This window comes from Crinia signifera, chromosome 7 (genome assembly GCF_055691185.1).
Source record: "Crinia signifera chromosome 7, ASM5569118v1, whole genome shotgun sequence".
NCBI classification, from domain to species: domain Eukaryota; kingdom Metazoa; phylum Chordata; class Amphibia; order Anura; family Myobatrachidae; genus Crinia; species Crinia signifera.
In genome coordinates, this window is record NC_139223.1 from 151,010,421 (window position 1) to 151,037,108 (window position 26,688).

Consider the following 26,688-nt stretch of genomic DNA (forward strand, 5'->3'; position numbering starts at 1 on the left):
ATTTAATAGGATTAAGCGTGTTAGAGCTGTTGGACTTAATCCGGTACTTGTTTCCTAGCACGGCCACCCCGATTAAGATCGGGGTGGTCGTGCTGAAAAAAATCGGGTCGATCGCATCGCATGCGATTTGGTCGCATGCGATGCGATCGACGCGACCGACCGATTTTTGACCCGATTTTTTTCATTGAATCCAATGTAAATTGGGTCCCTGGGACCCAATTTTACATTGGATTCAATGAAAAAAATTCCCAACCCCCCCAAATTGAAGCGCGTAAACAGCAGCCCACGATAGACGCATACCCGAAGCGTGGCGAGGGGCGGTGGTACGCGTCCTCCGACCTTTTCATGCCCTACTATCCACTAGGGCGTGGAGTGAGAATAGAATAGTGTGGCGAGCGCAGCGAGCCACCGAGCCCGAAGCGTGGCGAGCGCACGCGGATACCTTCACAGGTAAACGCGTCCCTTCGCGGGCTTCACAGGTGTCCGCGTCGCCACGGACACCTGTGAAGCCCGCAAGGGGACGCGTATAACTGTGAAGGTATCCGCGTCCCCTCGCGGGGCTCGCTGCGCTCGCCACGCTTCGGGCTCGGTGGCTCGCTGCGCTCGCCACACTATTCTATTCTCACTCCACGCCCTAGTGGATAGTAGGGCATGAAAAGGTCGGAGGACGCGTACCGCCGCCCCTCGCGGGCTCGCTGCGCTCGCCACGCTTCGGGTTGGCGTCTATCGTGGGGCGACGACGGGGACATCTATAATGTGAAATGGGTCATATGGACCCATTTCACATTTTTTGACATTTTTACACCATTTCAATGTTAAATTTTTTTTTAACATTGAATCCTATGCAAATATCGGGGGCATCGCGTCGCATCGCGTCGGGACCAATGTTAATGGTCCCGACCGACGCGATGCCCCCGATATTTTACCTTTCCCGACAAGATTTCAATGTTAAAATATTTTTTAACATTGAAGTCTATGGAAATATCGGGGGCATCGCGTCGGTCGCGTCGGGACCAATGTTAAAGGTCCCGACCGACGCGATGCCCCCGATATTTTATCCTAGCCGGCAAAATGGACCTGATTTCAAAAGAAATCGGGTCCATCGTGGGTAATCGTGTCCCTTAAGTAAGGGACACGATTACTCACGATTGTGGCCGTGCTAGGAAACAAGTACCCTTAATCCTATGCTAATCCCCTACTGTATTGTTCTATGTATTGTTTTGCAGCTGATAACAATAGGCCTTGGTGAGCCATGGCTTACAATAGCTATCTAGAGATGGCTAGTTGAAAAAGGCTCCATCTGTATAGTTCTAAAGATATGGATCTTTTTAGGTTTGCTTATATATGTTTATACATGTGTTTAACCAAGTTTGATGGTGATCTACCTACCCGATGTTTAGACCAAGAGTGTCACTGTGTGGCTATCTTTTGGCTAATGTTGGCCACCTATATGCTGCAGTGTTCATTTTAGCACCCACCTGGACCTTTTTCAAATCTGTTCATTTATTTTTTCCTGCCTGGGATGTTACTCTCTGCTGTAAAAGTTCTAGCAAGTTTTACCTCTGTATCTCTCTGCTGAAATACAGATCACACTGTGTTAGAAGCACCACAGCAGAGGGCGACACCCAAGGCATGGAAGAGGAACTGCATGGGTTTTAAAAAGGTGCAGGGTGCTAGAATGAACACTTTGTACTATACCCATCCCTTGTAGCAGAATTGGTTCATCCCAGACAATATTATTTACAATATATTCTCTTAAAAATATCTAAAGTATGTAGAAACATGTACCTCTTGGCAAGGTCGTCAAGTGCTTTAGTGGTGGTGTTGATCATCCCTTACAGAGGCTGCCTTCACTTATTTCAGCACTACTGGAGCCTATAAAAGTCATGCATACGAAATATGTAGATTTTAAAAGTAAGTTAAATGGGAAAGTCATACTAGTATATTTTTGTGAATAGCATAACATGTACAATTAATTCTAGGAAGTAACAGTTCAAAGGATGGAGATCACCTGTTGTTTATCCTTTCTGTAAAAGTTATCTTTACCGTTTAAGGCACTTAAAGGGATCTGTCAAAATAGGTGTGAAAATTGCCAAGCAAACCTTTTTATTAGACCCATTCCAATGTTGCTGTGAGAGATCCTCAAAATATCTGTTAAAAATGCCAGCGCCGCTCACAGCGACTGGTCTTTTTTTTGGGGGGGGGGGAGGGGGGGTGCAATATTTAACTAATCTTCAATGAATTGACTTTGCTGTATTTGTGTTTCTTTATAAAAGAACAGTCGCTGGGAGCGGCACTGGCATTTGTAGCCTATATTTTGTGGATCGCTCAGCAAAGTTGGCACTCAAAGGGTTAAAGAAGTGTCCTTTATGGGCATACAAATGCCTCTTGCAAAGCTGTGCGTGTGGTTGTAAGACCTCATTGTGGGAGGTTTGTATATTCTCCTTGTGTTTGCGTTGATTTGCTACAGGAACCCTGGTTTCCTACCACATTTCAAAAATATACTGGTAAGCAAATTGCCTCCTCACAAACATTGTGATCCTAGTGTGTGTGTGTGTGTGTACATGTGATAGGGAAAATAGGTTGTAAGCACTATTTAGGCAGGAACTGATGTGAATGGAAAAATGTTAGCTGTAAAGCTGCGGAATATGCCCTATATAGTGTAATGAAAGAGATAGTATTGGTTTATATAATAGACATTATACTATGTGTAATACATCTTTAAATTCTCAGAGAGACCGTGCTGGTAAGACCATACATGAGTCGGAAATAACAGTTTACAGCTCCCTATCCTATCGACCGTTATGGGGAAAGACTAGAAGTTCTGCATACACAGCAGGAAGGACAAAGCAGGGTCAAGTTCTCAATCCTACTTGCAAAGTAGCCGAGAATGACAGAGTGGGTGGACAAGCGTCATGGGCTCTCTCTGTTTTCTGGCTGCAACAACTTCCCTCCCCCGAGTTGTCTGTTTCCACACTGTGCTCTGCATTGTTATTGTGTGTCTAGTTACTTTTTTGGCAACAATTGTGTCAAGCAGGCCGCATGGATGGGTTTGTGATGAGTTCTCCGCTATCGAAGAATAAATGAATCTTAATTATTAAGCTTTCTATGTTTTTTCACAAAGTCACACATTACATTGTTACACAGTGGTACACACGTTTCGGTTATTGCCCTGGTACGAACTGTGTTTGTAGTTTATATGTTTTCCACAATGCATTCTGTAATCAGAACACACATGGAGTGCTACCACACCACTAGTTAAAGTGATGGCTTGTATGGCATCTAGTGTTAGATGAGACTTCATCTGTTGTACTAAAGGGAAGTCCAACCGCGGAATCCAGTTGGCCACGATCATAACAGTAAGGGCCTGATTCTTTACCATTCAGAACGGGGATAATTTGTTCACTTGATGGTACGGGTGTCTGCGCAGGGGCATATGTGCTCATGTGCAGACCCTGAGAGCAAACGGTGGGTGCTGATGTCATGTGACTACTGCCGCCCACCCCTCTGGGGAGAGAAATCATTCAATAGTCTGCGAATGACCGCTGCTTCTCTCCCTTTCCATAACCTTCCCCTTCCTGCAGCCTAACCCTAACATTCCCCTGATCCTTAAGTTTGGGATGTCAACTGTTGGGATCGGGTCCTCTGTATTCTGACAGGTTTTGGGATTACGGCATCTTTCTCTTGGATGCCAACTACATCCCATATGAAAATGTAACATCTGTAATAAACACCAGTGGGCCAATAATTGTCCCTGGTGTTTGTCTGTGATAGAGAAATTGGGCTCTTAATAAAATTCTGATTGCACAGCACTTTGCTTTGTGTATGTATTGTGTTTGCATGTATGTGTATCATTATTTATATATATACATACATACATACATACATACATACATACATACATACATACATACACACACACACGTTTGTGGGTCTCCGAAATACTGCCATCTGTTGTGAAACCATCTTTTTTTTCCTCTCACATATGCACAAACACAGAGGCAATCATAAGGTGGCTTTCGAAGCATTAGCTATGAACGCTCGTGCTAGTTCCTTTTATATGTAGGCTTAGCAGTAAAATGTTCAACAACTAAATTGTTGGCAAATAAATTTAGATTATATTTACACTTGCTGTAAAAGGTGGGAGGAATACATATACTGTACGATAAGAAGATACTGTGGTTTATATTGTCGCGGATGATTATTATTATTTTGTATATTATCAACCTGTTTTGTTTGATTTGTTTTGCTTGATTTGGTTTTTGCACACGTTTTTAGCTAACATTTATCATTATATCATTTACATACTGTATGCATTTGTCATTTTGTCACTTGTCAGCAGAAACCTGACTAGGCCTCTGCTGAAGTGCACATTTTTTTCCCCATCAATCTTAATTGATTCTTTGCCAGCTTAGCGTTTGATCTCCTTCATTGATCTTTGTAGATCTTTTAAACAAGTTGTCATTTGTCCTTTGTCCATTGTATATTTGAAGGCTAAACAGTGTTGAGGAAGGCATGGCTACACATCAATGGGATCATAATCCTGTTCACCCATAGCCGCTTATCTAACGGAAGAATTAATCAACCTCTTCTCAAGGCCGCTACCAGCATTTCTGTAGGCCGAGCAACTGAACTGTACACAGACCCTATAGTCTGGATGTACAAGTCCTTTTTTTATTTTTTTTCCCTAACACATTACCTATTACTTGATTAGCTATTCTAAGAGTTACCTACTGCCATTATACAATATAAGCTGTGTACACACAGAGCAACATGATCGCTGGTAATATATTGCTCAGCCATCATATTGCTCAGTGTCCGGTTTTCATAAGCGCCCAGAGATGGTCACTGATGAAAATGACACACTGCTAGGAGAAGAGGCAGGAGAAGTCGCTGGTTGGAGGAGCATGCTCCTCCGACCAGCGACCATAGGGGGCTAAAAACGGGTGCGAGCACCCAGCGATTTATCGCCGGTGCACACTCCAATGCCTGGCAATGTGGTCGCTCAGCGACCATATTGCCAGCAATTTATGCCCGTGTGTACGCACCTTTTAGAGAGCTGCAGAGTTGTAGTTAAGTGTACTTGTGGTTCTGTAGCGGTCATACAATCATTGTGTGGTGTGGCTGGGGTAGGACTGGCATCAGTTAAGGTGATACATGATTGTTTTATTACTTTAAAGCATACATTTTATTTTGCAATTATTGGCGGTTCTTTTTTAGCCAGTATGCATTTTTTACTGATATCCAGAATTGTGTGGGTTTTTTTTTTTTAAATAATATATTTGATTGAGGTTTAAAATGTATATTTTTTTTTTTTATTCATTCAAATGCATTGTTTTAACATTGTTAATGATATCCACACTTGCTCAACAGTGTCCAGGTGCGGGGTACCCCTGTTGGTCATCCCAAGTCAGTGGTTCCCAAACTGTATGCCCTAGGGTACCGCAAGGCTCTTCCAGCGGTGCCTTGGGTTGGTGGTCCTGGAGAAAATAACATTTGTAATGTAAAACCAGTGTTAGGGGCTTCCAATCATAAAACATGTGGACAATCAGAAGCACCCAAATTTATCAATAAAAAACTTTTCTTCTAGAGTTTAGTAAAATGCTGATTTTAAGCCAGTTTGGGAACCACTGGCCTAATTTAATTATCGCTCCAATGTAGTAAAATGTTATACCCATCTTCTGATTTAATGGCCGCAGACTTCGTAATTGGGTAGACTTGGAACGGAACGCTTTATTTTTATTTTATTTTTTTATGATGTTTAGATGATCAGAGAGGCTGGCGAGCAGAGTAAATGTCTTTTTAATTTTGTTACTTATTTTAATAACTATTGTGCTTGGCTGATTATTGCCATGTAGTGTTCTTTCTAGCACCCGCCATATTTGAAAACCCATGCAGTTCCTCTTCCTTATCTGGGGTGCCGCTGTCTGCTGTAGTGCTTCTAACACAGTGTGGTCTGTATATCAGCACTGATATGCAAACCATACCTGTGCTAGAAACACCACAGCAGGCAGGGAAGAGGAACTGCATGGGTTTTCAAAGATAGCTGGTGCTAGAATGAACACTAGCCATGTTAAATGCAACTTTTCATTTCAAAGATTTTTATTTTAAAAAGTGCTTGGAAATACAAGGTAAGAATGCTACAGTTGCTATTGATATATTGACCACCAGGGGAACTGTTCAAATGGAGTCCAAGGAGCCAGATTTAATGCTGCTTTGGAAGAACTATCAATACATTCTGCAGCTCCTTGTTAAAGTCTGCCTTTTTAGTGTCAGTGGGGGTTGATTTTTTTTGTGATTGAATCATTGGTGTAGGCCAGGCATGTCCAACGTTGGCCCTCCAGATGTTGTGAAACTACACATCCCAGCATGCTTTGCCACCGTTTTGCTATTAGAGAATGCTAAAACTATTGCAAAGAATGCTGGGATATGTAGCTTCAAAACATCTGGAGGGCCAACATTGGACATGCCTGGTGTAGGCAATCTTATATCCGTGTGTGTGTGTGTGTGTGTGTAAGATAGATAGATAGATATATAGATGTAGTTTTCGTCATCCTGATGTATAGGTTATAGACCAATGTAGGATTAAATTGGTCAATTGTTGATTTACAAATTGTGAGTTAAAAACAATGGCAGATGTTGCCTTTCTAGAGTTACAACACCTTTGAAGAAACTAGATAAAGTGGTGCATAAAAAAATATAATTATAGAGCCATCCTTTTATATTTATATTAGACAAATTCAAAGGATATAAAAGGAGGATTAATGTTCTTTTAATTGCAAGCTATAACATTTTTTTTAGACTGAGCAAGTTGGCCAATTGACGCCCATGATTCTGTCAATGGAAATGACTCACTGTGAAAAATTCCTCTTAAATAATTTTTACTTGCAGAAACTATTTAGTCTAAGGAAATGCTGTAACAAAGCTCTGGAACTGTAGGTGAATTTAAGTATTGCCAAACTAGGTCTCTTAATTTAAAAACAGATGTGTTCTAATCAGTTACTCATGTAGTCAATCTGAAGCCCTCACTGGGGTGGAAACCCTTCTAAAGATGATAGTTGTGGTTGAGCAACAGGAGGACTTAAGTGGCCTTTGTTGGGTAGCTGGTGTATCCCTGAATGCCAAAACGAGAACATTAATTGTTGTACAGATCAGTTTATTTTTGTTCTGAACTAATGTAATAATCTTTTTTAAATATATAGCTGTATTTTTTTTGTATACTATACGATCATTTCATAGCTACAATTTTTTATGTTTTTTATTTTTTTATTATTGCACATGTATCATGTCATATTTTTAAAAGTGTGTGTGTGTGTGTGTGTGTGTTTATAGGTATATATACATGTTCGCCGTCCCGCTTGCATCTAGCAGTGGGACGGCGGCGGTGGGCAATATTCTGGGCATTCTCATGGTAATCGCCCGGTGACACAAGTGCGGGGGGCGGGCAGCTGACATCACCGGATGTCCCCTGCCTGCTTTCCACATAGGGCGCTCAGAGATTAGAGACACCATAGAGGTGTCTCTGATCTGCGAGCACTGGAGAAATCATTCAATAGTCACCGACCTCCCCGGCTGCGAATGGAGGATTATGTTAATCCTCCATTTGCAGCTGTGCAGAGATTCGCGGGGGGATTGCGGCGTGAGGGGGGTGGGGAGTATATATACTTTTTGCTAAGGAACATGTAATCTGCTATCTCCTATCACAAGCTGGGGAAATAGTCGGCTTTCTCAAAACCAGATATTTGCTATATACTGTATGCAAGAGCCAGTTGTCCATTATGCAAAATTTGATAATTAGATCAACAACCATTTAGTTTCTACCAATCTTGTTGCTTTTTTATAACAAAAGGTTATGCTGCTCCTCATCTCTATGGGGGGTATCCAAGTGTTGGTCTGTGCAATATTGACATAGTATACAGATAATTCTTTTGCTCTAGTATTTGTGTTAGCTGTCGGCCATCTTGCTCAGTAGCTTTTTGGTATGTACAGTGCTTAAACCTTCTTTCACGCTGCTCATAGACACAATAATTACTTGGCAACATCGAAGATATACAGAATCCTAATGTCTTCTGTCTCGCATACACTCCGTTCCTGCTCACACATTTTGTGGTGTAGAACAAAGTAATGATTACAGTTCATTTGCTACAGTTAACTTTATATGGGCATGAGCAACTTGCAGACTTGACTTTGTTTTATTATTCGCTTCATAATTGCATCACAAAATACAAAGAACAAATATTTAGCTGCCTGTAGAAACCTCTACATAACTCTTCCATGGGATGCGAAGTACAGTTATTATTTAGGCAGCACATTGACTCTGGGAGGTATTCAATTTCAGGGGCATGGCTGTCGAGCTAGCGCGACAGCCGTGCCCCTGTCCCGTTCTCGGTCAGCTCGCCTGGAGCTCGGCAGTCGGGATTCAATGTCCCGGCCGCCGAGCGGCGATAAGGGGGCCGGCCAGGAGCTCGCCTATATCCGGCTTTTCTCGGCAGAACGAGCCCGACAGGCTTGTGATGTCGGGCTCGTTCTGCGCAAAACCCCTTTTCAATGCGGTCGGGGAAGACAGCATTGAATAGGGCCCCGCAGCCATCTCGCCCGTCGGGAGATGGCTGCAGGAGCTCGAATGACATTGAATACCCCCCCTAAATAGGCAGTTGGGCTTGGTTACCATTTACGTGTGCACTTCAAGACACGCCACAAGGAGAATGTTTTCCTCTAAATTAAGATGACCAATTGCTTTAAGTGGCTGAGTGAAGGGCCGCTGCAATCATTATGGGAACAACGATCCCTTTTTAATTCCTTTTTCCGAGCTGCATTTTGTTCCATTCAGCACCTGCTTTATTGGAATCTGTATTGTTTCGTAGTCAATAAAATTGTATTCTCCACTGTACTGGGATGGATGCTGGAGCGTGTACATGAAGGCTTGACGGCGGATATATATTCATATAATGGTCTCTAGAATGTTCTTTGGACTTCCTGTGGCAAACTTGCAGAGGTAGAAGTTTCTACTGTCAACCATTGTCATGTCAACTTTTTGTACCTATCTGCATAATGTCGACCATTTAGTGTTGGCCTTTTAGTTGTCGCCCATAATATTTTCGATCTATTATACCACGATGTGTGTTTGGGTGTATCTAGGCAGAAATTGTATATGGGCCCTTATGTGGACTCTTCTGGTCACAATATTGCGGACATTACGGGTCAGATTGAAATCTTTTGAGCTCTGTTCGGATGAGTCATGCTGCCAGTACTGTCCTTTCACCTTTTACCTCTGAGCTGAAATTACACCTTACAGCAAGCACCTTTGCATGAATATCAGCCGCCAAGTGCTGTTGGTGTCGCGATGATTCGGCCAATAGGATTGTTCCCATTGTCTATTACACATGTCCAATGTCGTGTATTCTTCTGTACAGTGTATTGTTCATTCTAGCACCAACTGTCTTTGAAAACCCATGCAGTTCCTCTTCTCTTCCTGGGGTGTCGCTGTCTGCTGTGGTGCTTCTAGCACAGTGTGGTATGCAAACCAGACCTGTGCTAGAAACACCACAGCAGACAGCAACACCCCAGGCAGGGAAGAGGAACTGCATGGGTTTTCAAAGATGGCGGGTGCTAGAATGAACACTACAGTGTAGGTCACATTTGCAGTATCTAGCTCTCTGGTTTGTAAATTAAGATTTAGTGGTGGTAAATATTTAACACCAACAGTTAATGTGACATTCATAGATACAAATGCCCAGCAGCACTACGGTGTCCTACGAATCATTTACTGTAAAGTATAAAATCTCTATTCACTGAAATCTTCTAGTAAATGGAGATATAGTGGAGTCGTTTTTGCTTCTCTTCCCATTAAAGGTTCAATCAGCCTTCCGAGCTGTCTCACTGCATCGCCTTCCTTGTGACTGATGCCATTTACTGTAGTTAGTTGAGAAGAACCTCGAAAATCTAGCGTCTATTCCTATTTTCCTCCTCTAGAAAGATAATTTATTAGTTTTATCCAATATTTTCATTCAAACAAGTACAGAGAGGTCATCAAATGGTACAATGTGCAATATGTTCGGTTGCTGTGGACGGGGGCTTGCATTGTAACACATTTATTGGGAAGTCTAAATGATGATTAACATTTGATTTATTGTACAAAGGGTTTTGTTTGTGTCACGTTAACTGTCAGCTGGTCTGGATTGCCTCTGGCTTTATATTGTAGCTATAAAGTGTGACTATTTGCTCCTTTTTTTTCTTTAAACGGATCCTCCTCTTTGAAAGACATGTGACTTGACGAATGGCGTAAATAAAAAAATGTTTTAGCGTACCCTGAAGTTCCAATCTGGACTTTTCTCTGACGTCCAGTTCCATGTGTCAGTTACAGCAGCATCCGGTAGCAGCTAGCACACCACGCGTGCACTATTGAAACTCCATTTTGTTAATAATTAAGTTGGGTCAGCACCTGATGTTCCTGTACAATCATGTTGCATGGACTTAACTATTTATTTATTTTAAGGTTTAAGTAACATTACAAGGTCTCTGATGTGTGTGCTGATAGAAGTAAAACTTTTGGCTAGGGGAAACGGCAGTGTACCTGCTAGGGTGATCAGGTTAGGGTGTCTCATCATTTTTCTGTGTTGGACATTTGAGGTAACTGCATAGAGTTTTTTGGAAATGTAAAGTATTACGGATGGTAATATTGAAATCCTTTTATAGAATTCATTATTTTATACCATATTCTATTAAAATGCATTTATATAGGATGCAAAAAAATATATTTTTAGATTTTAGTCATTTTTAATAAGGTGTGGTTTCTTTTTCAAATTTTATTTTGCAGTAGTTTTCAGATGCCACAAATTTTTCTTAATATCGGAAAATAAAATTTTGGCTGATGCAAAGTTGGAAGTACAGCCAGTATACGTTGGTCTGACGACTTGCACCGATAAATGTTTCTATGCATCCATATGCAGAGCTGTATACAGCATAGGATGCACTCACATCTGTCTATAGCAGTGGTTTTCACACACGGTCCTCAGGACACCACACAGTTCAAGTTTTCCAGGTCACCCGACAGGTGCACTCATTACTGATGGGCACATTTTAAAAGATCCACAGGTGGAGCTAATAATTTCAGTTGATTCTGTGAGGAGACCTGCAAAACATGCACTGTGTTGGGGTCCTGAGAACCAACTATGAGAACCCGTGGTCTATAGCATATCCCTTTGGTATACTACTAGTAATCATCATCAACAAGCATTTGCATCTAACTATACCTCCCAAAATGATCCCTTCCAGGAAGGGGAAAAATGCTTTCTTCCTGGTCCTCCACCATTATTTGTGAATGCTTTTACCTGTGTTGAACTAGTTACATGATAAGAAAGGTGTTTCACAACACGTGTTGGCAATCCTAAATTATCCTGGAATGGATCATCATTGGGAGCTTTGATCTAACGAACCTATGCTAGATCCAAAACATACATTTACGTCCAGGTGGCATTTTGTGTGAGCTGTTCCTACTTAAGTATTCCCCACCATACCCCAGTGCTGCCTCTTTAGTGTTAAGTGTAGATGCAAGCAATGCCTAGAAAGGCCTAGTATTGGCCAAACACCTGTTTTTGTGTGATGGCAGTTCACAAGTCTTTACTAAAGGTAAATTGACAGCTATTTTTAGCGATAGAAAAACTATCTTAATTGATGTTGTGTTTTCGAGATTAAAGCATATGTACGTACTTATCCTTGTTTTACCTTTTTTTTTTAGTATATGCGTTTTAGCCCTGGAAACACAACATAGTGTTATATTGTTTGCCACTGAAGCAAGACCGATAAAAAGCAACCTTTTTAGACCTTGTAGAGTCTATTAAATTCTAGAGACATTTTACTAGGGCAGTAACCAAAATATTTGAATATCTCCATTGGGCACCCTCTAGTGGCTGCAGGCAAGAAAATATTTGTCACCTTCTGTACACTAAAACAATTTAATAAACAATGGTACTTGTGAGTTATCCGGGCGTCCGATTTTGAAATCGGGTCGGATCGGGACATCGCATCGCATCGCATGCGACCATCGGATGCGATGCGATGCGATGCGATGCGATGACCCGATTTTTCCATAGGAATCAATGTTAAAATGGACTGAGTCCATTTTAACATGGAATTCAATGGGAAAAAGGGTCCTTTTCATACCCCTACTATCCAAGTGGGCATGGAGTTGGATATAAACCTGTGGCGAGCGTAGCGAGCCACCGAGCCCGAAGCGTGGCGAGCGTAGCGAGCCCCGCGAGGGGACACGGAATACCGTCCCCTCGCGGGGCTCGCTTCGCTCGCCACGCTTCGGGCTCGGTGGCTCGCTACGCTCGCCACAGGTTTATATCCAACTCCATGCCCACTTGGATAATAGGGGTATGAAAAGGACCCCTTTTTCCATAGGAATCATTTTAACATTGATTCCTATGGAAAAATCGGGTCATCGCATCCGATGGTCGCATGCGATGCGATGCGATGCGATATCGCATCGCATCGCATCTGATTGTATGCCTTAACTTAAGGCATACAATCAAAAAATCGGACGCCCGGATAACTCACAAGTACCTAAACAATAAACAAATAGTATATATATATATATATATATATATATATATATATATATATATATATATATATATATATATATATATATATATATATATATATATATATATATATATATATATGTCATTTCAATGCAATTCCATAAAAATTTTTAACTTATAGTTACCAAGTCCCGATTGGACAGTGTGGTCGCTGTGATTGGACCGATGATAGAGTCCTGCAATTTGTAGGGGTTTTTTCCCAAAAGGCACAATTGTGGTGTGGGCAACGTTGGGTGAGATCCCAAGTTGAATTTAAAGGTGGGCTAACGGAGGACTGGACTGGACTAATACCGGTACACAACAGAGCTGAGTACACGCGCACTCCAACAAGGAGTTACAAGCGCAGGAGCCAGTGTACTTCAGCTTACAATCGGCGTGCTGGCCGGGGCTGGAGCTGTATAATAGCTGACACCGCAGGGCGATCTGCCCGACACGCACAGTGAACTTGTGGGAGACGGCGCTACCAAGCATCACTGGCCATCCGCACTTGGGAAGTGAGGAGGGGATCCGTTTGCCCACCTTTAAATTCAACTTGGGATCTCACCCAACATTGCCCACACCACAATTGTGCCTTTTGGGAAAAAAACCCTACAAATTGCAGGACTTTAACATCGGTCCAATCACAGCGACCACACTGTCCAATCGGGACTTGGTAACTATAAGTTACAATTTTTATATATATATATTTTTTTCCTTTTTTTGCATGCATGCAAGATACTATTTTATGCTTTTGTAATTTGTTTATTGTTTATTAAATTGTTTTAGTGTACAGAAGGCGCTCATTGGTCCTTTTTCTTCGCTAAGCTTTCTATTGAGGGCAGCAACCCTCTACCAGAGGGCAGCATTCTGTACAAAACACTGCACACTGGCCCCTAGCGCTCAAAAAACACTCTATTGTTAAGCAAATATTTGTCTATGGCCATTTGTGTCATGCAGTGCAGCCTGTTTTAATGGTTTCATCTTTGTGACGCTGAGGAATTAACATTGCTGTGTCTCAGTTTACTCTTGGGTCTGCTCCATCCTCTGCCATGTAGCACATATACTGTGTGAATTATCAGCACTGTTACAATGAGAGTGGAAAAGTGACTGGATTGAGTTTAGAGGATTATTTTTGCTTCATAATTATGTAAAAAAAAAGTGACCGTGACACAGCGATGTGATAGCCACTCAGTGATAAGATTTCAGTTTGCAAGCCTTTCCCTGCTTACCTAGCCTGACATATTCATGACATTGAGGAGATTAAATGTAGGGCTTGCATGAGTCTAGGGCAAATTTGGTTCTGTCCGAGTAGAGACCTCCTCCCTTCTCAGTGTCCATTGCAAAGTATTTCTGGACTTGGCGCCTTTTAAAATGTCTGTACTCTCTCTATTTAGCAGTGAAAAGGGCATTGCCTTTAGAGAGCGGTGCATAATGAGTTTATACTGGTCTTGTATTGCTGATCATATGTCATTTTATGTATCTGCTAGCCTGGAATTGATGCATGACTCATTCAGGCTCACGCCGTAGTTACGCCATTAAACTGGACACATGACCTATAAAATGTAACAGCTAGTATAGATCTATAGATAGTTTCCTAATTAGCCTGGGTCTGACCATGATGCTTATTCTAAAATTGTGCCTAATCCGAAACCAGCAAACTAGCAAATAATATACATTTTTGGTCATTCATAAATGTATACATATCTCACTTTAGTGGGCTGAGATTTTATGTGTATGTGTTAGAATATGCTGTCCCGTTTCATCCTATGGAGAACCACAGATATTGGCGCTGGTGCAACGTTGAACGCATTTCAGTTCTGCAACGTTATCTGGTGTTTGTTTATTTATTTAAAACTGTGTTCAGTAATTGAACGTATGCAATTTCATGGAGTCAAATGCATAAGAGCCTATTCAATTAACCCCTGGGGATAATAACTGCACATTTCATGGAAAGGCTATTCGTGCCTTTAAAAATCAGGATATACGGTTTGATTGGGTTAATCCCTAATAATTGAATCATATGCCTCATAGTTATCGCATCTCCACATACAAGCAGAGGTGTAGCTGGCCTTGCATGTACACAGACTTCAGTGGGGATGTCCTTTTTAAAATGGTTTCTTCAGCCATCTTAAACAGCTCTTCTAGTCGCGCCTAGTTGTGAGGGAGTTCCCTAATGCCGGCCTTTTTAATGCTGTTTCAAATAATACGTTGTATGCCTATATCCAGTTTGCTGCTAAGTGACAGTATTTCCCAGGAAAGCACTGTAACGTAACATAGCATTTTATATGCAGTCACACAAAATGGGCATACCGCATATCTTAATTAGCAGAGTATTCTTGTGTCTCCTTAATATCATCACTATGTGAATAATGCCTGGTACACACCAGAATGACTGAGATCGGGAGCAGATTGTAAGACGATTGTACGATCGTCTCGCAATCTGTTGAAGCACATGATCTGCATACAATCTGCTCCCGATCCGATCAGTACCCAGTTGAAGGGGTCGTTTTCAAATCCTACCTACTGGGTCCACACTTCAGGAGCATATTATTCAATTTGTGCAACTACACATACCAGCATGCTCTGCAACCGTTTTAGCATGGCTCAATAGCATAACTACGACAGGGCATGCTGGGATTAGACATTCTATAACGGCTGGAGGGCCACTTATTGCCCACCCCTGCAGTAGAAGTATCCAATTTTATGTCTTGTTGAACAGAGGATATGTGAAAATATAAGATCTGTTTTTTTTTATATTCGGTGGGGCATTATAGATTTGTTTTATTCATTTATCTTACCTTTTTGATTTTTCAGCAACCCATTGTGCCTGCTCACCCCATGGCTCCCCCAAGCCCCAACACGACCAACAACAACAGCAGCAGTAGCAGCAGCAGCTCTGGCTGGGATCAGTTAAGCAAAACAAATCTGTATATTAGAGGGCTCCTTCCAAACACCACAGACCAGGATCTAGTGAAGCTTTGCCAACCGTGAGTATAACTATCGTTGTCTATGGAAGTGACTGATAAAACAGTGTTAACACCGCCCAGATTGGGTGCTTTGATGCCATACCGGGCCAGATGTAATTCTGATACCTGGGTTGAATACATTTTCTATTGTTCATTCTAGTACCCGCCAACTTTGAAATCCCATGCAGTTCCTCTTCCCTGCCTGGGGTGTCGCTGTCTGTTGTGCTGTTTCTAGCACAGGTCTGGTTTGCATATCAGTGCTGATATACAGACCACACTGTGCTAGAAGCACTACAGCAGACAGCGACACCCCAGGCAGGGAAGAGGAACTAAAAAAGAGAATTTTGAGCAGCGCTTGTGCAAAATAATATAAAATATTTATTCAAATACAATATTTATACTGTTGTGGCCAGCAACAAAGACAATGCTCACACACATAAACAAACACACAATTCCCCTGTATTATTCTCAGTTAGGAGGGTTAGATGCATGCATGCATGCATGCATGCATGCATGCTGTCCTTATAACGGATTAGTATCGCAAACTTTTGTATCCAACTTGGTGTCAATACAGTTCACAGTCCCCACTTATGTGCACATAGTTAGTGGTTTTAGTAATGGTTAGTGTATACTTGCAAGTGGGGGTTTGGCTGCTAATCCCCAATGATTTTCCCCGACCGCTGGTGCTGTCCAGATTATTGCGGTCCTATCAAGGAATAGGCACTGGTACCGGTCTTGATGCTGCCAGAACGCTCCCTGTATCCCTCTACACGTTTCTCCGCCTATTCTCACGATCAGCGGCTTCCTCAGGAGGTGGAAAGAGGAACTGCATGGGATTTCAAAGTTGGCGGATGCTAGAATGAACACTATTTTCTATGGTGATCTCAAGGACTACTACTTCTGTGGAAGCCAAACTTTGTAACGTCTGAAGTTGTCACGGCCAAATGGTCCGGTTGGTTGGTTATGATTTGTTAAGGGGTTTTTCAACATTTTTCCAGATTTTGAGAATTCCATAGTTACATACAGTAGCTCTGCTGAAAATAAAATAAAGGGACTCTCCTCCCCTTCTTCGTGTGCTCATTCCCTTGCTTTATAAGATTATTAGCATTGTTAATGCATTTTTCTATTGAAACAAACACAGTTATGCATGTGTTGTTGTGCTGGAGAATGTAATAATGATGGGCTGCAGGTATGTTCTATAATAGTGTGTGAGCCAAGCATATGTAGTAATGCACACCCTCCTGCTAGGGAGTGCATGTGTTCAGAATAGCACTATTGTGTCATTCGTTTTACCAATGCCCCTTCAGAAAGTAAAAAGAAAAGACCGGGATCGGCAAGCCTTCTCTTACCTCCCTACTCTCCAGACCTACTGCTGAGGTTCAGTTAATGGAACTTCACTGCCATACAGACCTGTGACTGTCCAAAGCAGTTCTGCTACGGTAAATTTAGGTAATGTTTGACAGCTCAGACCTGGCCAAATTCATCTTTATGGTGAATGATAGTCAAGTAAATCCTATGCTCCAACACGAACCGTTCGCTGGTGTGACTCCCGACTTGAATTTAAAGGAGCCCACACACGCACTGTTGCCGGCGGTGCGATGCTGTACGATGGGGTGCGCGCTCCCGCGGCACCTCATCGTACAGTACAAAAAGTATGTGCTGCACATACTTTTTGTATTAGCTTTTTCTAGCATAGCATCGCATCACATGCACAACGTATGCACAAGGCATACGATGCGATGCTATGTGTGCTAGTTAAGCCCACAACGCACGCCGGGATCGGTGCGTGTGTGGGCTCCATGAGACTGTGCTGCAGCCTCGGCAACTGCCACTGGCAAGGAAGACCTGGAACAGAGCCTTGTGTACCTGGTGGAATGGGTCATGTTGGAATGTATGGTACAATCTGTAGCAATACTCAAACATAGTGAAATGTTATTCTAAACAAAAATATTTAAAGGGCAGATTGATTTCCGTGTGATGTACTGGTACATGGTTTGCCTGCATGTATCACTGAGTGCTGCTGGAGACCAAACATTACTCATTTCCATGAGCAGCTCTGTGGCAGGACAGGGACTGTTGGCAATGTTACCGGTCACAGTGTCTACCGTGACGCGCTTCATGGCCACTGTGGAGTATTGAATCTCTCCTACAGGCTGCGAATGTTATATAGTTGAGCTGAACAGGATGTCGACCTTCATTTGGCAGTACGCTGTGATTTCAGTACTTTGCCAAAATCTCTGTTTACTTGTGTTTTTAAGGTTAAATGTGAGTCACATTCTGTCCCATTTCTGTCCAGCCTGCCGGTTACAGGGAGACTTCCTGTGACATAATCCAGTCAGACTTTGGATTCCCTTAGTACCACGTTTTCCTGAGCACTAACTCCTTAAACAAACTCATTTTCTCAGTCATACAAAGTGTGCGTTCTTGTGAATTTATTTGTCTGACTTTCCATGTTTTATTCTCTGCCTGGTGATGTCATACGCCGAAAATATTTTATTAGGTGATCATGAAACCGAAAAAAAAAAAAAAAATTCCTAAGCCTAAATGGAGCAAATGGAGATCATACGAGAAAACGTATATGTCTTACAGAGCACAGTACATAAGGCATACCGTACAAAGGACATTTTCCCTCATGTGACTGGTGCTGCATTGTAAAATTAGGAATGTGTCTTTTGTACGGAGGTATGGTCTAGACTGGAGAAGACAGCTGCAGTATATGTATATGTGTGTGTGTGTGTGTGGTCTGACGTTAATATCTCCCTGCACCCTAGTTATCTGTGTCCCTGGTGAAAACAATCAAATTGTCAGAGTTATAGGAAAAATGAAGATGGCGTGTTTGGTCTTATTTGTTTCTGTGGCGTGTTGTAAACTGAAAAGGTTTTGCATGATGTCTATAATGAAGAATACCACAGCTGTGTGTAAATTCATTTTAAATAAAGGATCTCCAGTCACTCATCACACACACACACATCTGGGTAAGGAGTGCGGGAGATGTAATTCAGCTGTCTCATTCACAAATGAATTGGCATTACACAGATGTGTCCAAATACACCTATCCTCAAATCATGTTAAATGGCCACATTTAGTATGGTCTTTGTGACTTACTCCAGGACACGAATCCCTAGCACACCGTGAATCCCCATACACACTGACGCCTAGGAGCACCATCGATCTAGTTAACGATATTGGCGGTACCGCTGGTCAAATGATACTGAGTGTACACACTGAACAATATCAGTAAATTATATTGTTCAGTTGTGTGTGTGTGTGTGTGTGTGTGTGTGTGGTGTGTATAGCCAAACATCCCCTCAGGTTCAGCAGATTGGGGTCATTAATGATATAAAAATGTAATAAAAAGCATGGAACTGCACCAGGCACCTTGCGCTGTTTGCCCCAAAAAGATAATGGGCCCGATTTCTGTTTATTTTGCAAAGCAAACTCCAAAACCATGTGCAGAGATGTGCATTTGGGTTGGGTGTGTTCAAACTGAAATCTAAATTGCAGTGTAAAAATAAAGCGGCCATTATTTACTCTGCACAGAATCAAAATAACTCACCCAAATGTAACTCTCACTCTTACATGTTACATCAGCCCCACCTGCAGTGCACATGGGTTTTGTCCATTAAAAAAGGATTTTGCTTTTGCAAACCAACCAGTATAAGGCCCAATGTGTACAAGGATACCTCTACATTAAGTACCTTTCCCCATTGAAAGGACCCATGTTGTGGACAGAACAGATTTTCACATTTTTTTTTTTTTTTTTTATATGCTTTAATTATATTTTTTTAACTAGTGGGTAGGTTGCTAGAAGATGGAGGTTCGGGAGTTTGTTGGAGATAGTTTTAAAGCTGTATTCATTTATTGCTGCTTTAAAATATGGCCAGTATTTCCTGTAGTAAAAAAAAATCATCAGATTATCTTGGTGATCCAAGTGAAGTATCAACATTGAAATGCAATCCATGAAACTGTGAAGGGAAATATGTAAGGTTGACTAGTGTCCATTACCAACAAATGTGTAAGTTTTTTTTTTTTTAATATACAAGACCAACAGACCATGAAGGGAGTCTAGTAAAGAGCTTCAGAAGCAAAACTACCACATGAAATGTTAGACATTGGTATATATGTAGGTGATATCTAGGAGAGGTCATGTGTAGATTATATTCAGTTGGTGGTGGCAGTGCCCTGTACCCTTATCTTTTTGGCAGGCTGTACTGAGGGTGCTCCCTATAATTGGGCATTAATGTCATTCCTAAGAGAAAAGTTTTTTTTCTTTTTCTGTTACAAAATTAGATTTGCCCACTTTGCTAGAACGGATTGTGGTGGCTTCCTTAAGATGAATTATAGATAAGGTGCCATACACTGCTGAAATTTTATCCGATTCTAACACATATAACTCAGGTGAAATCTGGCAAATTGCATGGCTTTTTGATCCAATGCGCAACCCTGAAGCCCCTAGATTGCATAGAATCTGTCGGATCCAACAACCTCCGGCATCGCTTTCTGAGATCACATGTGATATACTGTATATCGCATGCAAAAGGACCGCAAAGGTCCCTGGTGGCTCAGTGGAGATCAGTTGGCTATACACTAGTGTGAGAAGTCTGAGTAGTGTGTTGCCACCCTTACTTTAGTCTGGTTTTATTTTTTTATTTTTTATTTGATTGTGTTGTGTTGATTTATATCATTAGTTTGTCTATCACGTTTTAATTTGATGCTATTTGCATATTTCCGTAAAAGTTTTGAGCTATGTGAGCTTGAGTCATTAGAAAAATGGACAGAAGGACAAACAGTACTTGTGTATTATCACGGCTCCCACGATTTCCATCTTATGGGATCTTATACAATTGTATACCATTGTATATGGCATACAATGGCATACGATGAGATGAGATTTTAAATTGTATAAGCACACTAATGGGTGCTTTCAAGGTCAATTGGCCCCCCTATAAGATTTTTAATTGTATAAGCACCCTAATGGGTGCTTACAATGTTAAATGCACCCCCACGCCACCCCCACTATCAACGCCAACCCGAAGCGTGGCGAGCGGCGGCACGCGTCCTCCGACCTTTTCATACCCCCACTATCCATGTCGGCGTGGAGTTGATTTTATATAGTGTGGCGAGCCCGAAGCGTGGCGAGCGGACGCGCAATACTTTACATGTATTACGCGTCCCCTCACGGGGCTCTCCACGCTTCGGGCTCGGTGGCTCGCTGCGCTCGCCACACTATATAAAATCAACTCCACGCCGACCTGGATAGTGGGGGTATGAAAAGGTTGGAGGACGCGTACCGCCGCCCCTCGCGGGCTCGCTGCGCTCGCCACGCTTCGGGTTGGCGTTGTTAGTGGGGGTGCATTTAACATTGTAAGCACCCATTAGGGTGCTTATACAATTAAAAATCTTATAGGGGGGCCAATTGACCTTGAAAGCACCCATTAGTGTGCTTATACAATTTAAAATCTCATCTCATCGTATGCCATATACAATGGTATACAATTTTAAATTGTATAAGATCGGGTCCCATCGCAGCACATCTCATCTCATTGCATACCATCTTAAGCCTTATGGTATGCAATGAGATGGGATGAGATGGGAGCCGTGATAGTACACAAGTACCGGACAAACTTAATTAGTCATGGGATATCTCTGCCTGGAGGTATACAGTTACTGCTTTTACCCTGCACTGTAAAGGCCCCCATACACTAGGGCGACTTGTTCTTAGGACAAGTCGCCCCCGACTTCCCCCTGAGCTTCCCCTGCTGCTCCCCGGGGGAGCTTGATTAGATTGGCACTTGATGTGCCATTTTTTACATGTGATAAATCGTCTCGATTTATCACATGTAAAAAACCCGGGGAGCAGGGGGGGGGGGGGGGGGCTACCGAGCAGGGCTGCTGGTGGGAGCAAGGGGGGCTGGGGACGCTGCGGGGGACACAGGCGGCATAGAGCCGGGCAGGGGGAGCCGGCCGGGAGCTGTCAGTAATGAAAAAAAAAAAAGCCTATACAATGAATGGGCAGCCTGTGATTGGCTGCTGAGCGCTCGCTCAGCCAATTGCTGACTGGCTGAGAGAGCGCTCAGCCAATCACAGGCCGCCCATTCATTGTATAGGCTTTTTTTTTTTATTCATTACTGACAGCTCCCGGCCGGCTCCCCTGCCCGGCTCTATGCCGCCTGTGACCCCCGCAGCGTCCCCAGCCCCCCCTGCTCCCTCCACCGCCGCGCCGCCCCACTAGGTCCCAAGTCGGGTGGTCGGACGTGCAGCAGGTCCGACCACCCGACGCAGATCCGATGCGCACGGGACCGCGCATCGGATCTGAGGGGACATCAAAACTAGCCGATTTTGGTCCGATTTCGGCCAGATCCGACTGATCTGGCCGAAATCGGACCAAAATCGGCTAGTGCATGGGGGCCTTAAGCTCAAGAGGGTTTACTTAATGTAAATGTTTACTTGCATCTTCAGGAGCTGCAACTAAAAATCCATACACGTTACCCGGATTCTGTGGTTTAATGCACATAAGATGCAGGGGGTGGGTGAGGAAGCAGGTAGTGAGAGGGAAGCAGGCAGTGAGAGGTGCAGGCAGTGAGAGGAGCAGGGGATGAGAGAGGGAAGCAGGCAGTGAGGGGTGCAGGGGATGAGAGAGGGAAGCAGGCAGTGAGAGGAGCAGGGGATGTGAGGGGTGCAGGGGATGAGAGAGGGAAGCAGGCAGTGAGAGGAGCAGGGGATGAGAGAGGGAAGCAGGCAGTGAGGGGTGCAGGTGATGAGAGAGGGAAGCAGGCAGTGAGAGGAGCAGGGGATGAGAGATGGAAGCAGGCAGTGAGAGGAGCAGGGGATGAGAGATGGAAGCAGGCAGTGAGAGGAGCAGGGGATGAGAGCGGGAAGCAGGCAGTGAGAGGAGCAGGGGATGAGAGAGGAAAGCAGGCAGTGAGAGGGGCAGGGGATGAGAGAGGGAAACAGGCAGTGAGAGGTGCAGGGGATGAGAGAGGGAAGCAGGCAGTGAGAGGTACAGGGGATGAGAGGGAAGCAGGCAGTGAGAGGTGCAGGAGTGTAAGTAAGAGATGGAGGTGATCCAACATAAAGGGGAGCATGTGTTGGGTGTTACTCTGAGACACCTCTCTGCCACTGTTGCGGAAAAAATATGCCCCACTTTCAGCATTGCCTAGTACAGATATTATTCATAAAATACTAAACATGCAGTGTTGAAAGTCCTATATACACCTCTATTTACCCAAATTCTGCTTTTGTAAAACGTCCAGGTTATATAGAGACGCTTCTGTGATTGCAGATGTACAGGTAAATTCTCTTGGTGGACAGGGTAGCAATGTCATGCCAGGGTTCTACCTGCTTAGACTTTAATACCACCCCCTTCCATATTCAAATTGCTCATTTGTTATACGTCTTGTGTTTTTTCTTCAGCCAGCGCTGGCACAAAAAATCTATATCCTATAATGTTTAGAAAACTTGCAAATGTATTTTTTTTTTTTATTATTCAATTTTTACCCAGTGGAAAATGTAGTTTTCTACAATTACAAAACCAGCGTAGAATGTTTATTTTTATCTTATCATATTTGTAATACTTGTGCTGGTGAAAGCCTAGAAATGACATTCAGCATCAGACCTGGGGATCATTACTATATTAGTATTGTTGTTGTTGTTCCCTATAGGGGTGTGTAGTTATCATGTCAACAGCATAATGTCTACACAGTCTGAATGTTGGCATACATCATGTTGATATTAACAATGTTGACACTGGCAAAATGTTAATAATGGAAGTTTAGGGTCACCTTTTAGTACAGGCAGGGGCAGGTATACTTCATGAGGGTGTGGTATGATTTACCGACAGTCGTGATCCCGACAGTAATTATCCCGATGTCGGGATCCCGACTGCCTGGTCTCAGACAGCGTGGCCAGCGCAACAAAGCCCCTTGCGGGCTCGCTGCGCTCGCCACCTATTCTATTCTGCCTTTATGGGGGTCGGTGGACTGTGTTTTAACAGTCGGGATCCCGACGTCGGGTTAATGACTGTCGGGATCCCTTCCGGCACCCCTTCATGAAGGGAGGCAAAGCCTTTCTTACCCGATCCCGTCGGATCGGCTTAAGAAATCAGCCCAAATTGCATGAGTTTGACATTCCATCTCTGCATTATTTTATGTTTTACTAGTTGTTTTTCTTTCTAGGATTGTCTTTATATCTAATTGTTGATATCTAGTTTGCATTCTTGGGTTTTATATGACACCGTTATTGGTGATTTGTGAAAACAATTGTTCTTCACAGAAGTGAAACTGTGAAAGCACTGATGCTTCTCTCCCTGCTAGATGTTCAGTTTCACTTCTCGTTGGATGGGTCCTATGTCGTTTACATAGATCCCCCCCCCCCCCCCTCTTAAGCTAGAACAGTGCTAAGCTTACACGCCGCACACTAGTCCAGAAGTGTCCAATTGGCAGCCTACCAATTTTTTTTGGGATAGCACCTTTTCCAATGACTCCAGTGTGACATCATCATATTTTCATTTTAATAGTGTTTATCATTTTGCCAGCTATCAATTGTAAAGTAGTCACACGTTCACACCCATATTTGCCTCAGTACTTGGAATGCATTATAAAGGCTTCTTGTTTTACAGAAATAAAAGTTGTGTGCCATCATGCCTTTGTTGAACTTTCATTCTTTACAATCCGCGTAGGGTACAGTTGGGAATGGTAAAGTATGCCAAACTCATTGGTAGTGGGCTATACTAATTACTGGTTCTATGTCAACAGGTTTTGAGAAGCGTCAAAAACTCATGTTGACCTTCTTATTTGTCGGCCTTTTGACTGTCAACCTAGACACTATTGACCCTTTTTTCCACACCCATAGAACGTTGTTTTATTATTATTTTTTATTAAACTGTTGTTTGACTAGGGACTGATTCTCATGCGATCAGCGCTGCTTCCTGTGTTTTCCGCTTCAACTTGCAAGTTCCTATGCTGAAGAGAGGGTTTTAAATATGGTTTCTAATTGGACAAGAGCCTTGACATGCCAGCTTCCACCACCCCCTGCAGGTGTCCCATTCACCCACATCAGAACCTGGTTATTACCGGACCGGGGGTATCTGGAATGTCAGCCTAGACGTTGGGTTGACATGAATGTTAGGTCAACATTTAAAATACATTTTTGTGTTTATTTTTAGGATGAAGCTAAAATCAGCCTAAACACATCCTGTCAACATTTTGGTGTTTACACTTTAATGTTAACTGTTAATGTAAACATTTTGACCATATTTTGTCAACCGAATGCCTATGTTGACATTCTGACTGTCAACTTTTCATACTACACCCATAAGTGTTCTTAAGGGTTTCATAGAGGGACGGATTCCCCCAAAGGCTACACAGGTGGCGGGCCACACAGATGCATATGGTCTTAAAAGCCAGCTGCATCCAGGGGCGGATTGGGATTTAAAACCAGCCCGGGAAATTTCTCAAAGCAGCCCAAATGGGGGAGGGATCATGCGAGGGGGCGTGCTCATCCAAGGGGGCGGGGCTACTCCCACCTCATATATCACTCCTTCCCACCCTGGCTGACCACGCCCCCACACCAGATTTCCCAACCACAGCTATGCTATAGTCCAGGGTGTATGAAAGATTAGGGTTAGACTTTGGGAGGGGAAGGTGAATGGATAGGGTTAGGCTAATGTTTCTCATACTCGTCCTCAGGACGCCAAACAGTTCACATTTTCCAGGTCACCTGACAGCTGCACTCATTACTGACTGACACATTTTAAAAGATCCATAGGTGGAGCTAATTATTTTACTTGATTCTGTGAGGAGACCTGCAAAACCCGCAATGTGTGGGGTCCTGAGGACTGACTGTGTGTGTGTATAGATAGGGTTAGACTCATACTTGCCTACCTGACCCTCTCCTTCAGAGAGAAAATGCTCTGTTTCTGGACTTCCCTGGTAATGTATGATTGCCATCACCTGTGGGGAGCTAGGTAACTGATAAGAAAGGTGTTTCACCACAGGTGATGGCAATCATACATTACCAGGGAAGTCCAGGAACAGAGCATTGTGTCCTCCTGGAGAGGGGCATGCTGGGAGGTATGGATAATGTATGATTGCCATCACCTATGGGGAGCTAGGTAACTGATAAGAAAGGTGTTTCACCACAGGTGATGGCAATCATACATTACCAGGGAAGTCCAGGAAGAGAGCATTGTGTCCTCCTGGAGAGGGGCATGCTGGGAGGTATGGATAATGTAGGATTGCCAGCACCTGTGGGGAGCTAGGTAACTGATAAGAAAGGTGTCACCACAGGTGATGGCAATCATACATTACCAGGGAAGTCCAGGAAGAGAGCATTGTGTCGTTCATGGAGAGGGTCAGGTAGGAAAGTATGGTTAGGCTATGGGTGTGTGTGTGTGTGTATAGATAGGGTTAGGATACCTGTGTATGTGTGTGTGTGTATCGATAGGGTTAGGCTAGGTGTGTGTGTGTGTGTGTGTATATAGATAGGGTTAGGCTACATGTGTGTGTATCGATAGGGTTAGGCTAGGTGTGTGTGTGTGTGTGTATAGATAGGGTTAGGCTACATGTGTGTGTGTGTATAGATAAGGTTAGGCTAGGTGTGTGTGTAGATAGGGTTAGGCTATGTGTGTGTGTGTGTGTGTGTGTGTGTATAGATAGGGTTAGGCTACATGTGTGTGTGTATAGATAGGGTTAGGCTAGGTGTGTGTGTAGATAGGGTTAGGCTATGTGTGTGTGTGTGTGTGTGTATAGATAGGGTTAGGCTACATGTGTGTGTGTGTATCGATAGGGTTAGGCTAGGTGTGTGTGTATAGATAGGGTTAGGCTACATGTGTGTGTGTATAGATAGGGTTAGGCTAGGTGCGTGTGTAGATAGGGTTATGCTAGGTGTGTGTGTGTGTATAGATAGGGTTAGGCTACATGTGTGTGTGTATAGATAGGGTTTGGCTAGGTGTGTGTGTGTGTATAGATAGGGTTAGGCTACATGTGTGTGTGTATAGATAGGGTTAGGCTAGGTGTGTGTGTAGATAGGGTTAGGCTAGGTGTGTGTGTGTATAGATAGGGTTAGGCTACATGTGTGTGTGTATAGATAGGGTTAGGCTAGGTGTGTGTGTATAGATATGGTTAGGCTAGGTGTGT

General features: G+C 43.1%; 1 protein-coding gene across 5 annotated transcripts in view; it reads left to right on the forward strand.

The window, feature by feature from the left end:
• Window positions 1–26,688, forward strand: part of RBMS1 (RNA binding motif single stranded interacting protein 1) — a 346,188-nt gene that overhangs the window by 224,147 nt on the left and 95,353 nt on the right. For all 5 annotated transcript variants that reach the window (XM_083153957.1, XM_083153959.1, XM_083153956.1 and 2 more), the window contains exon 2: window positions 15,402–15,574. In XM_083153957.1, coding sequence (XP_083010083.1) covers window positions 15,402–15,574 — 173 coding nt within the window. The remainder of the gene's footprint in view (window positions 1–15,401; window positions 15,575–26,688) is intronic.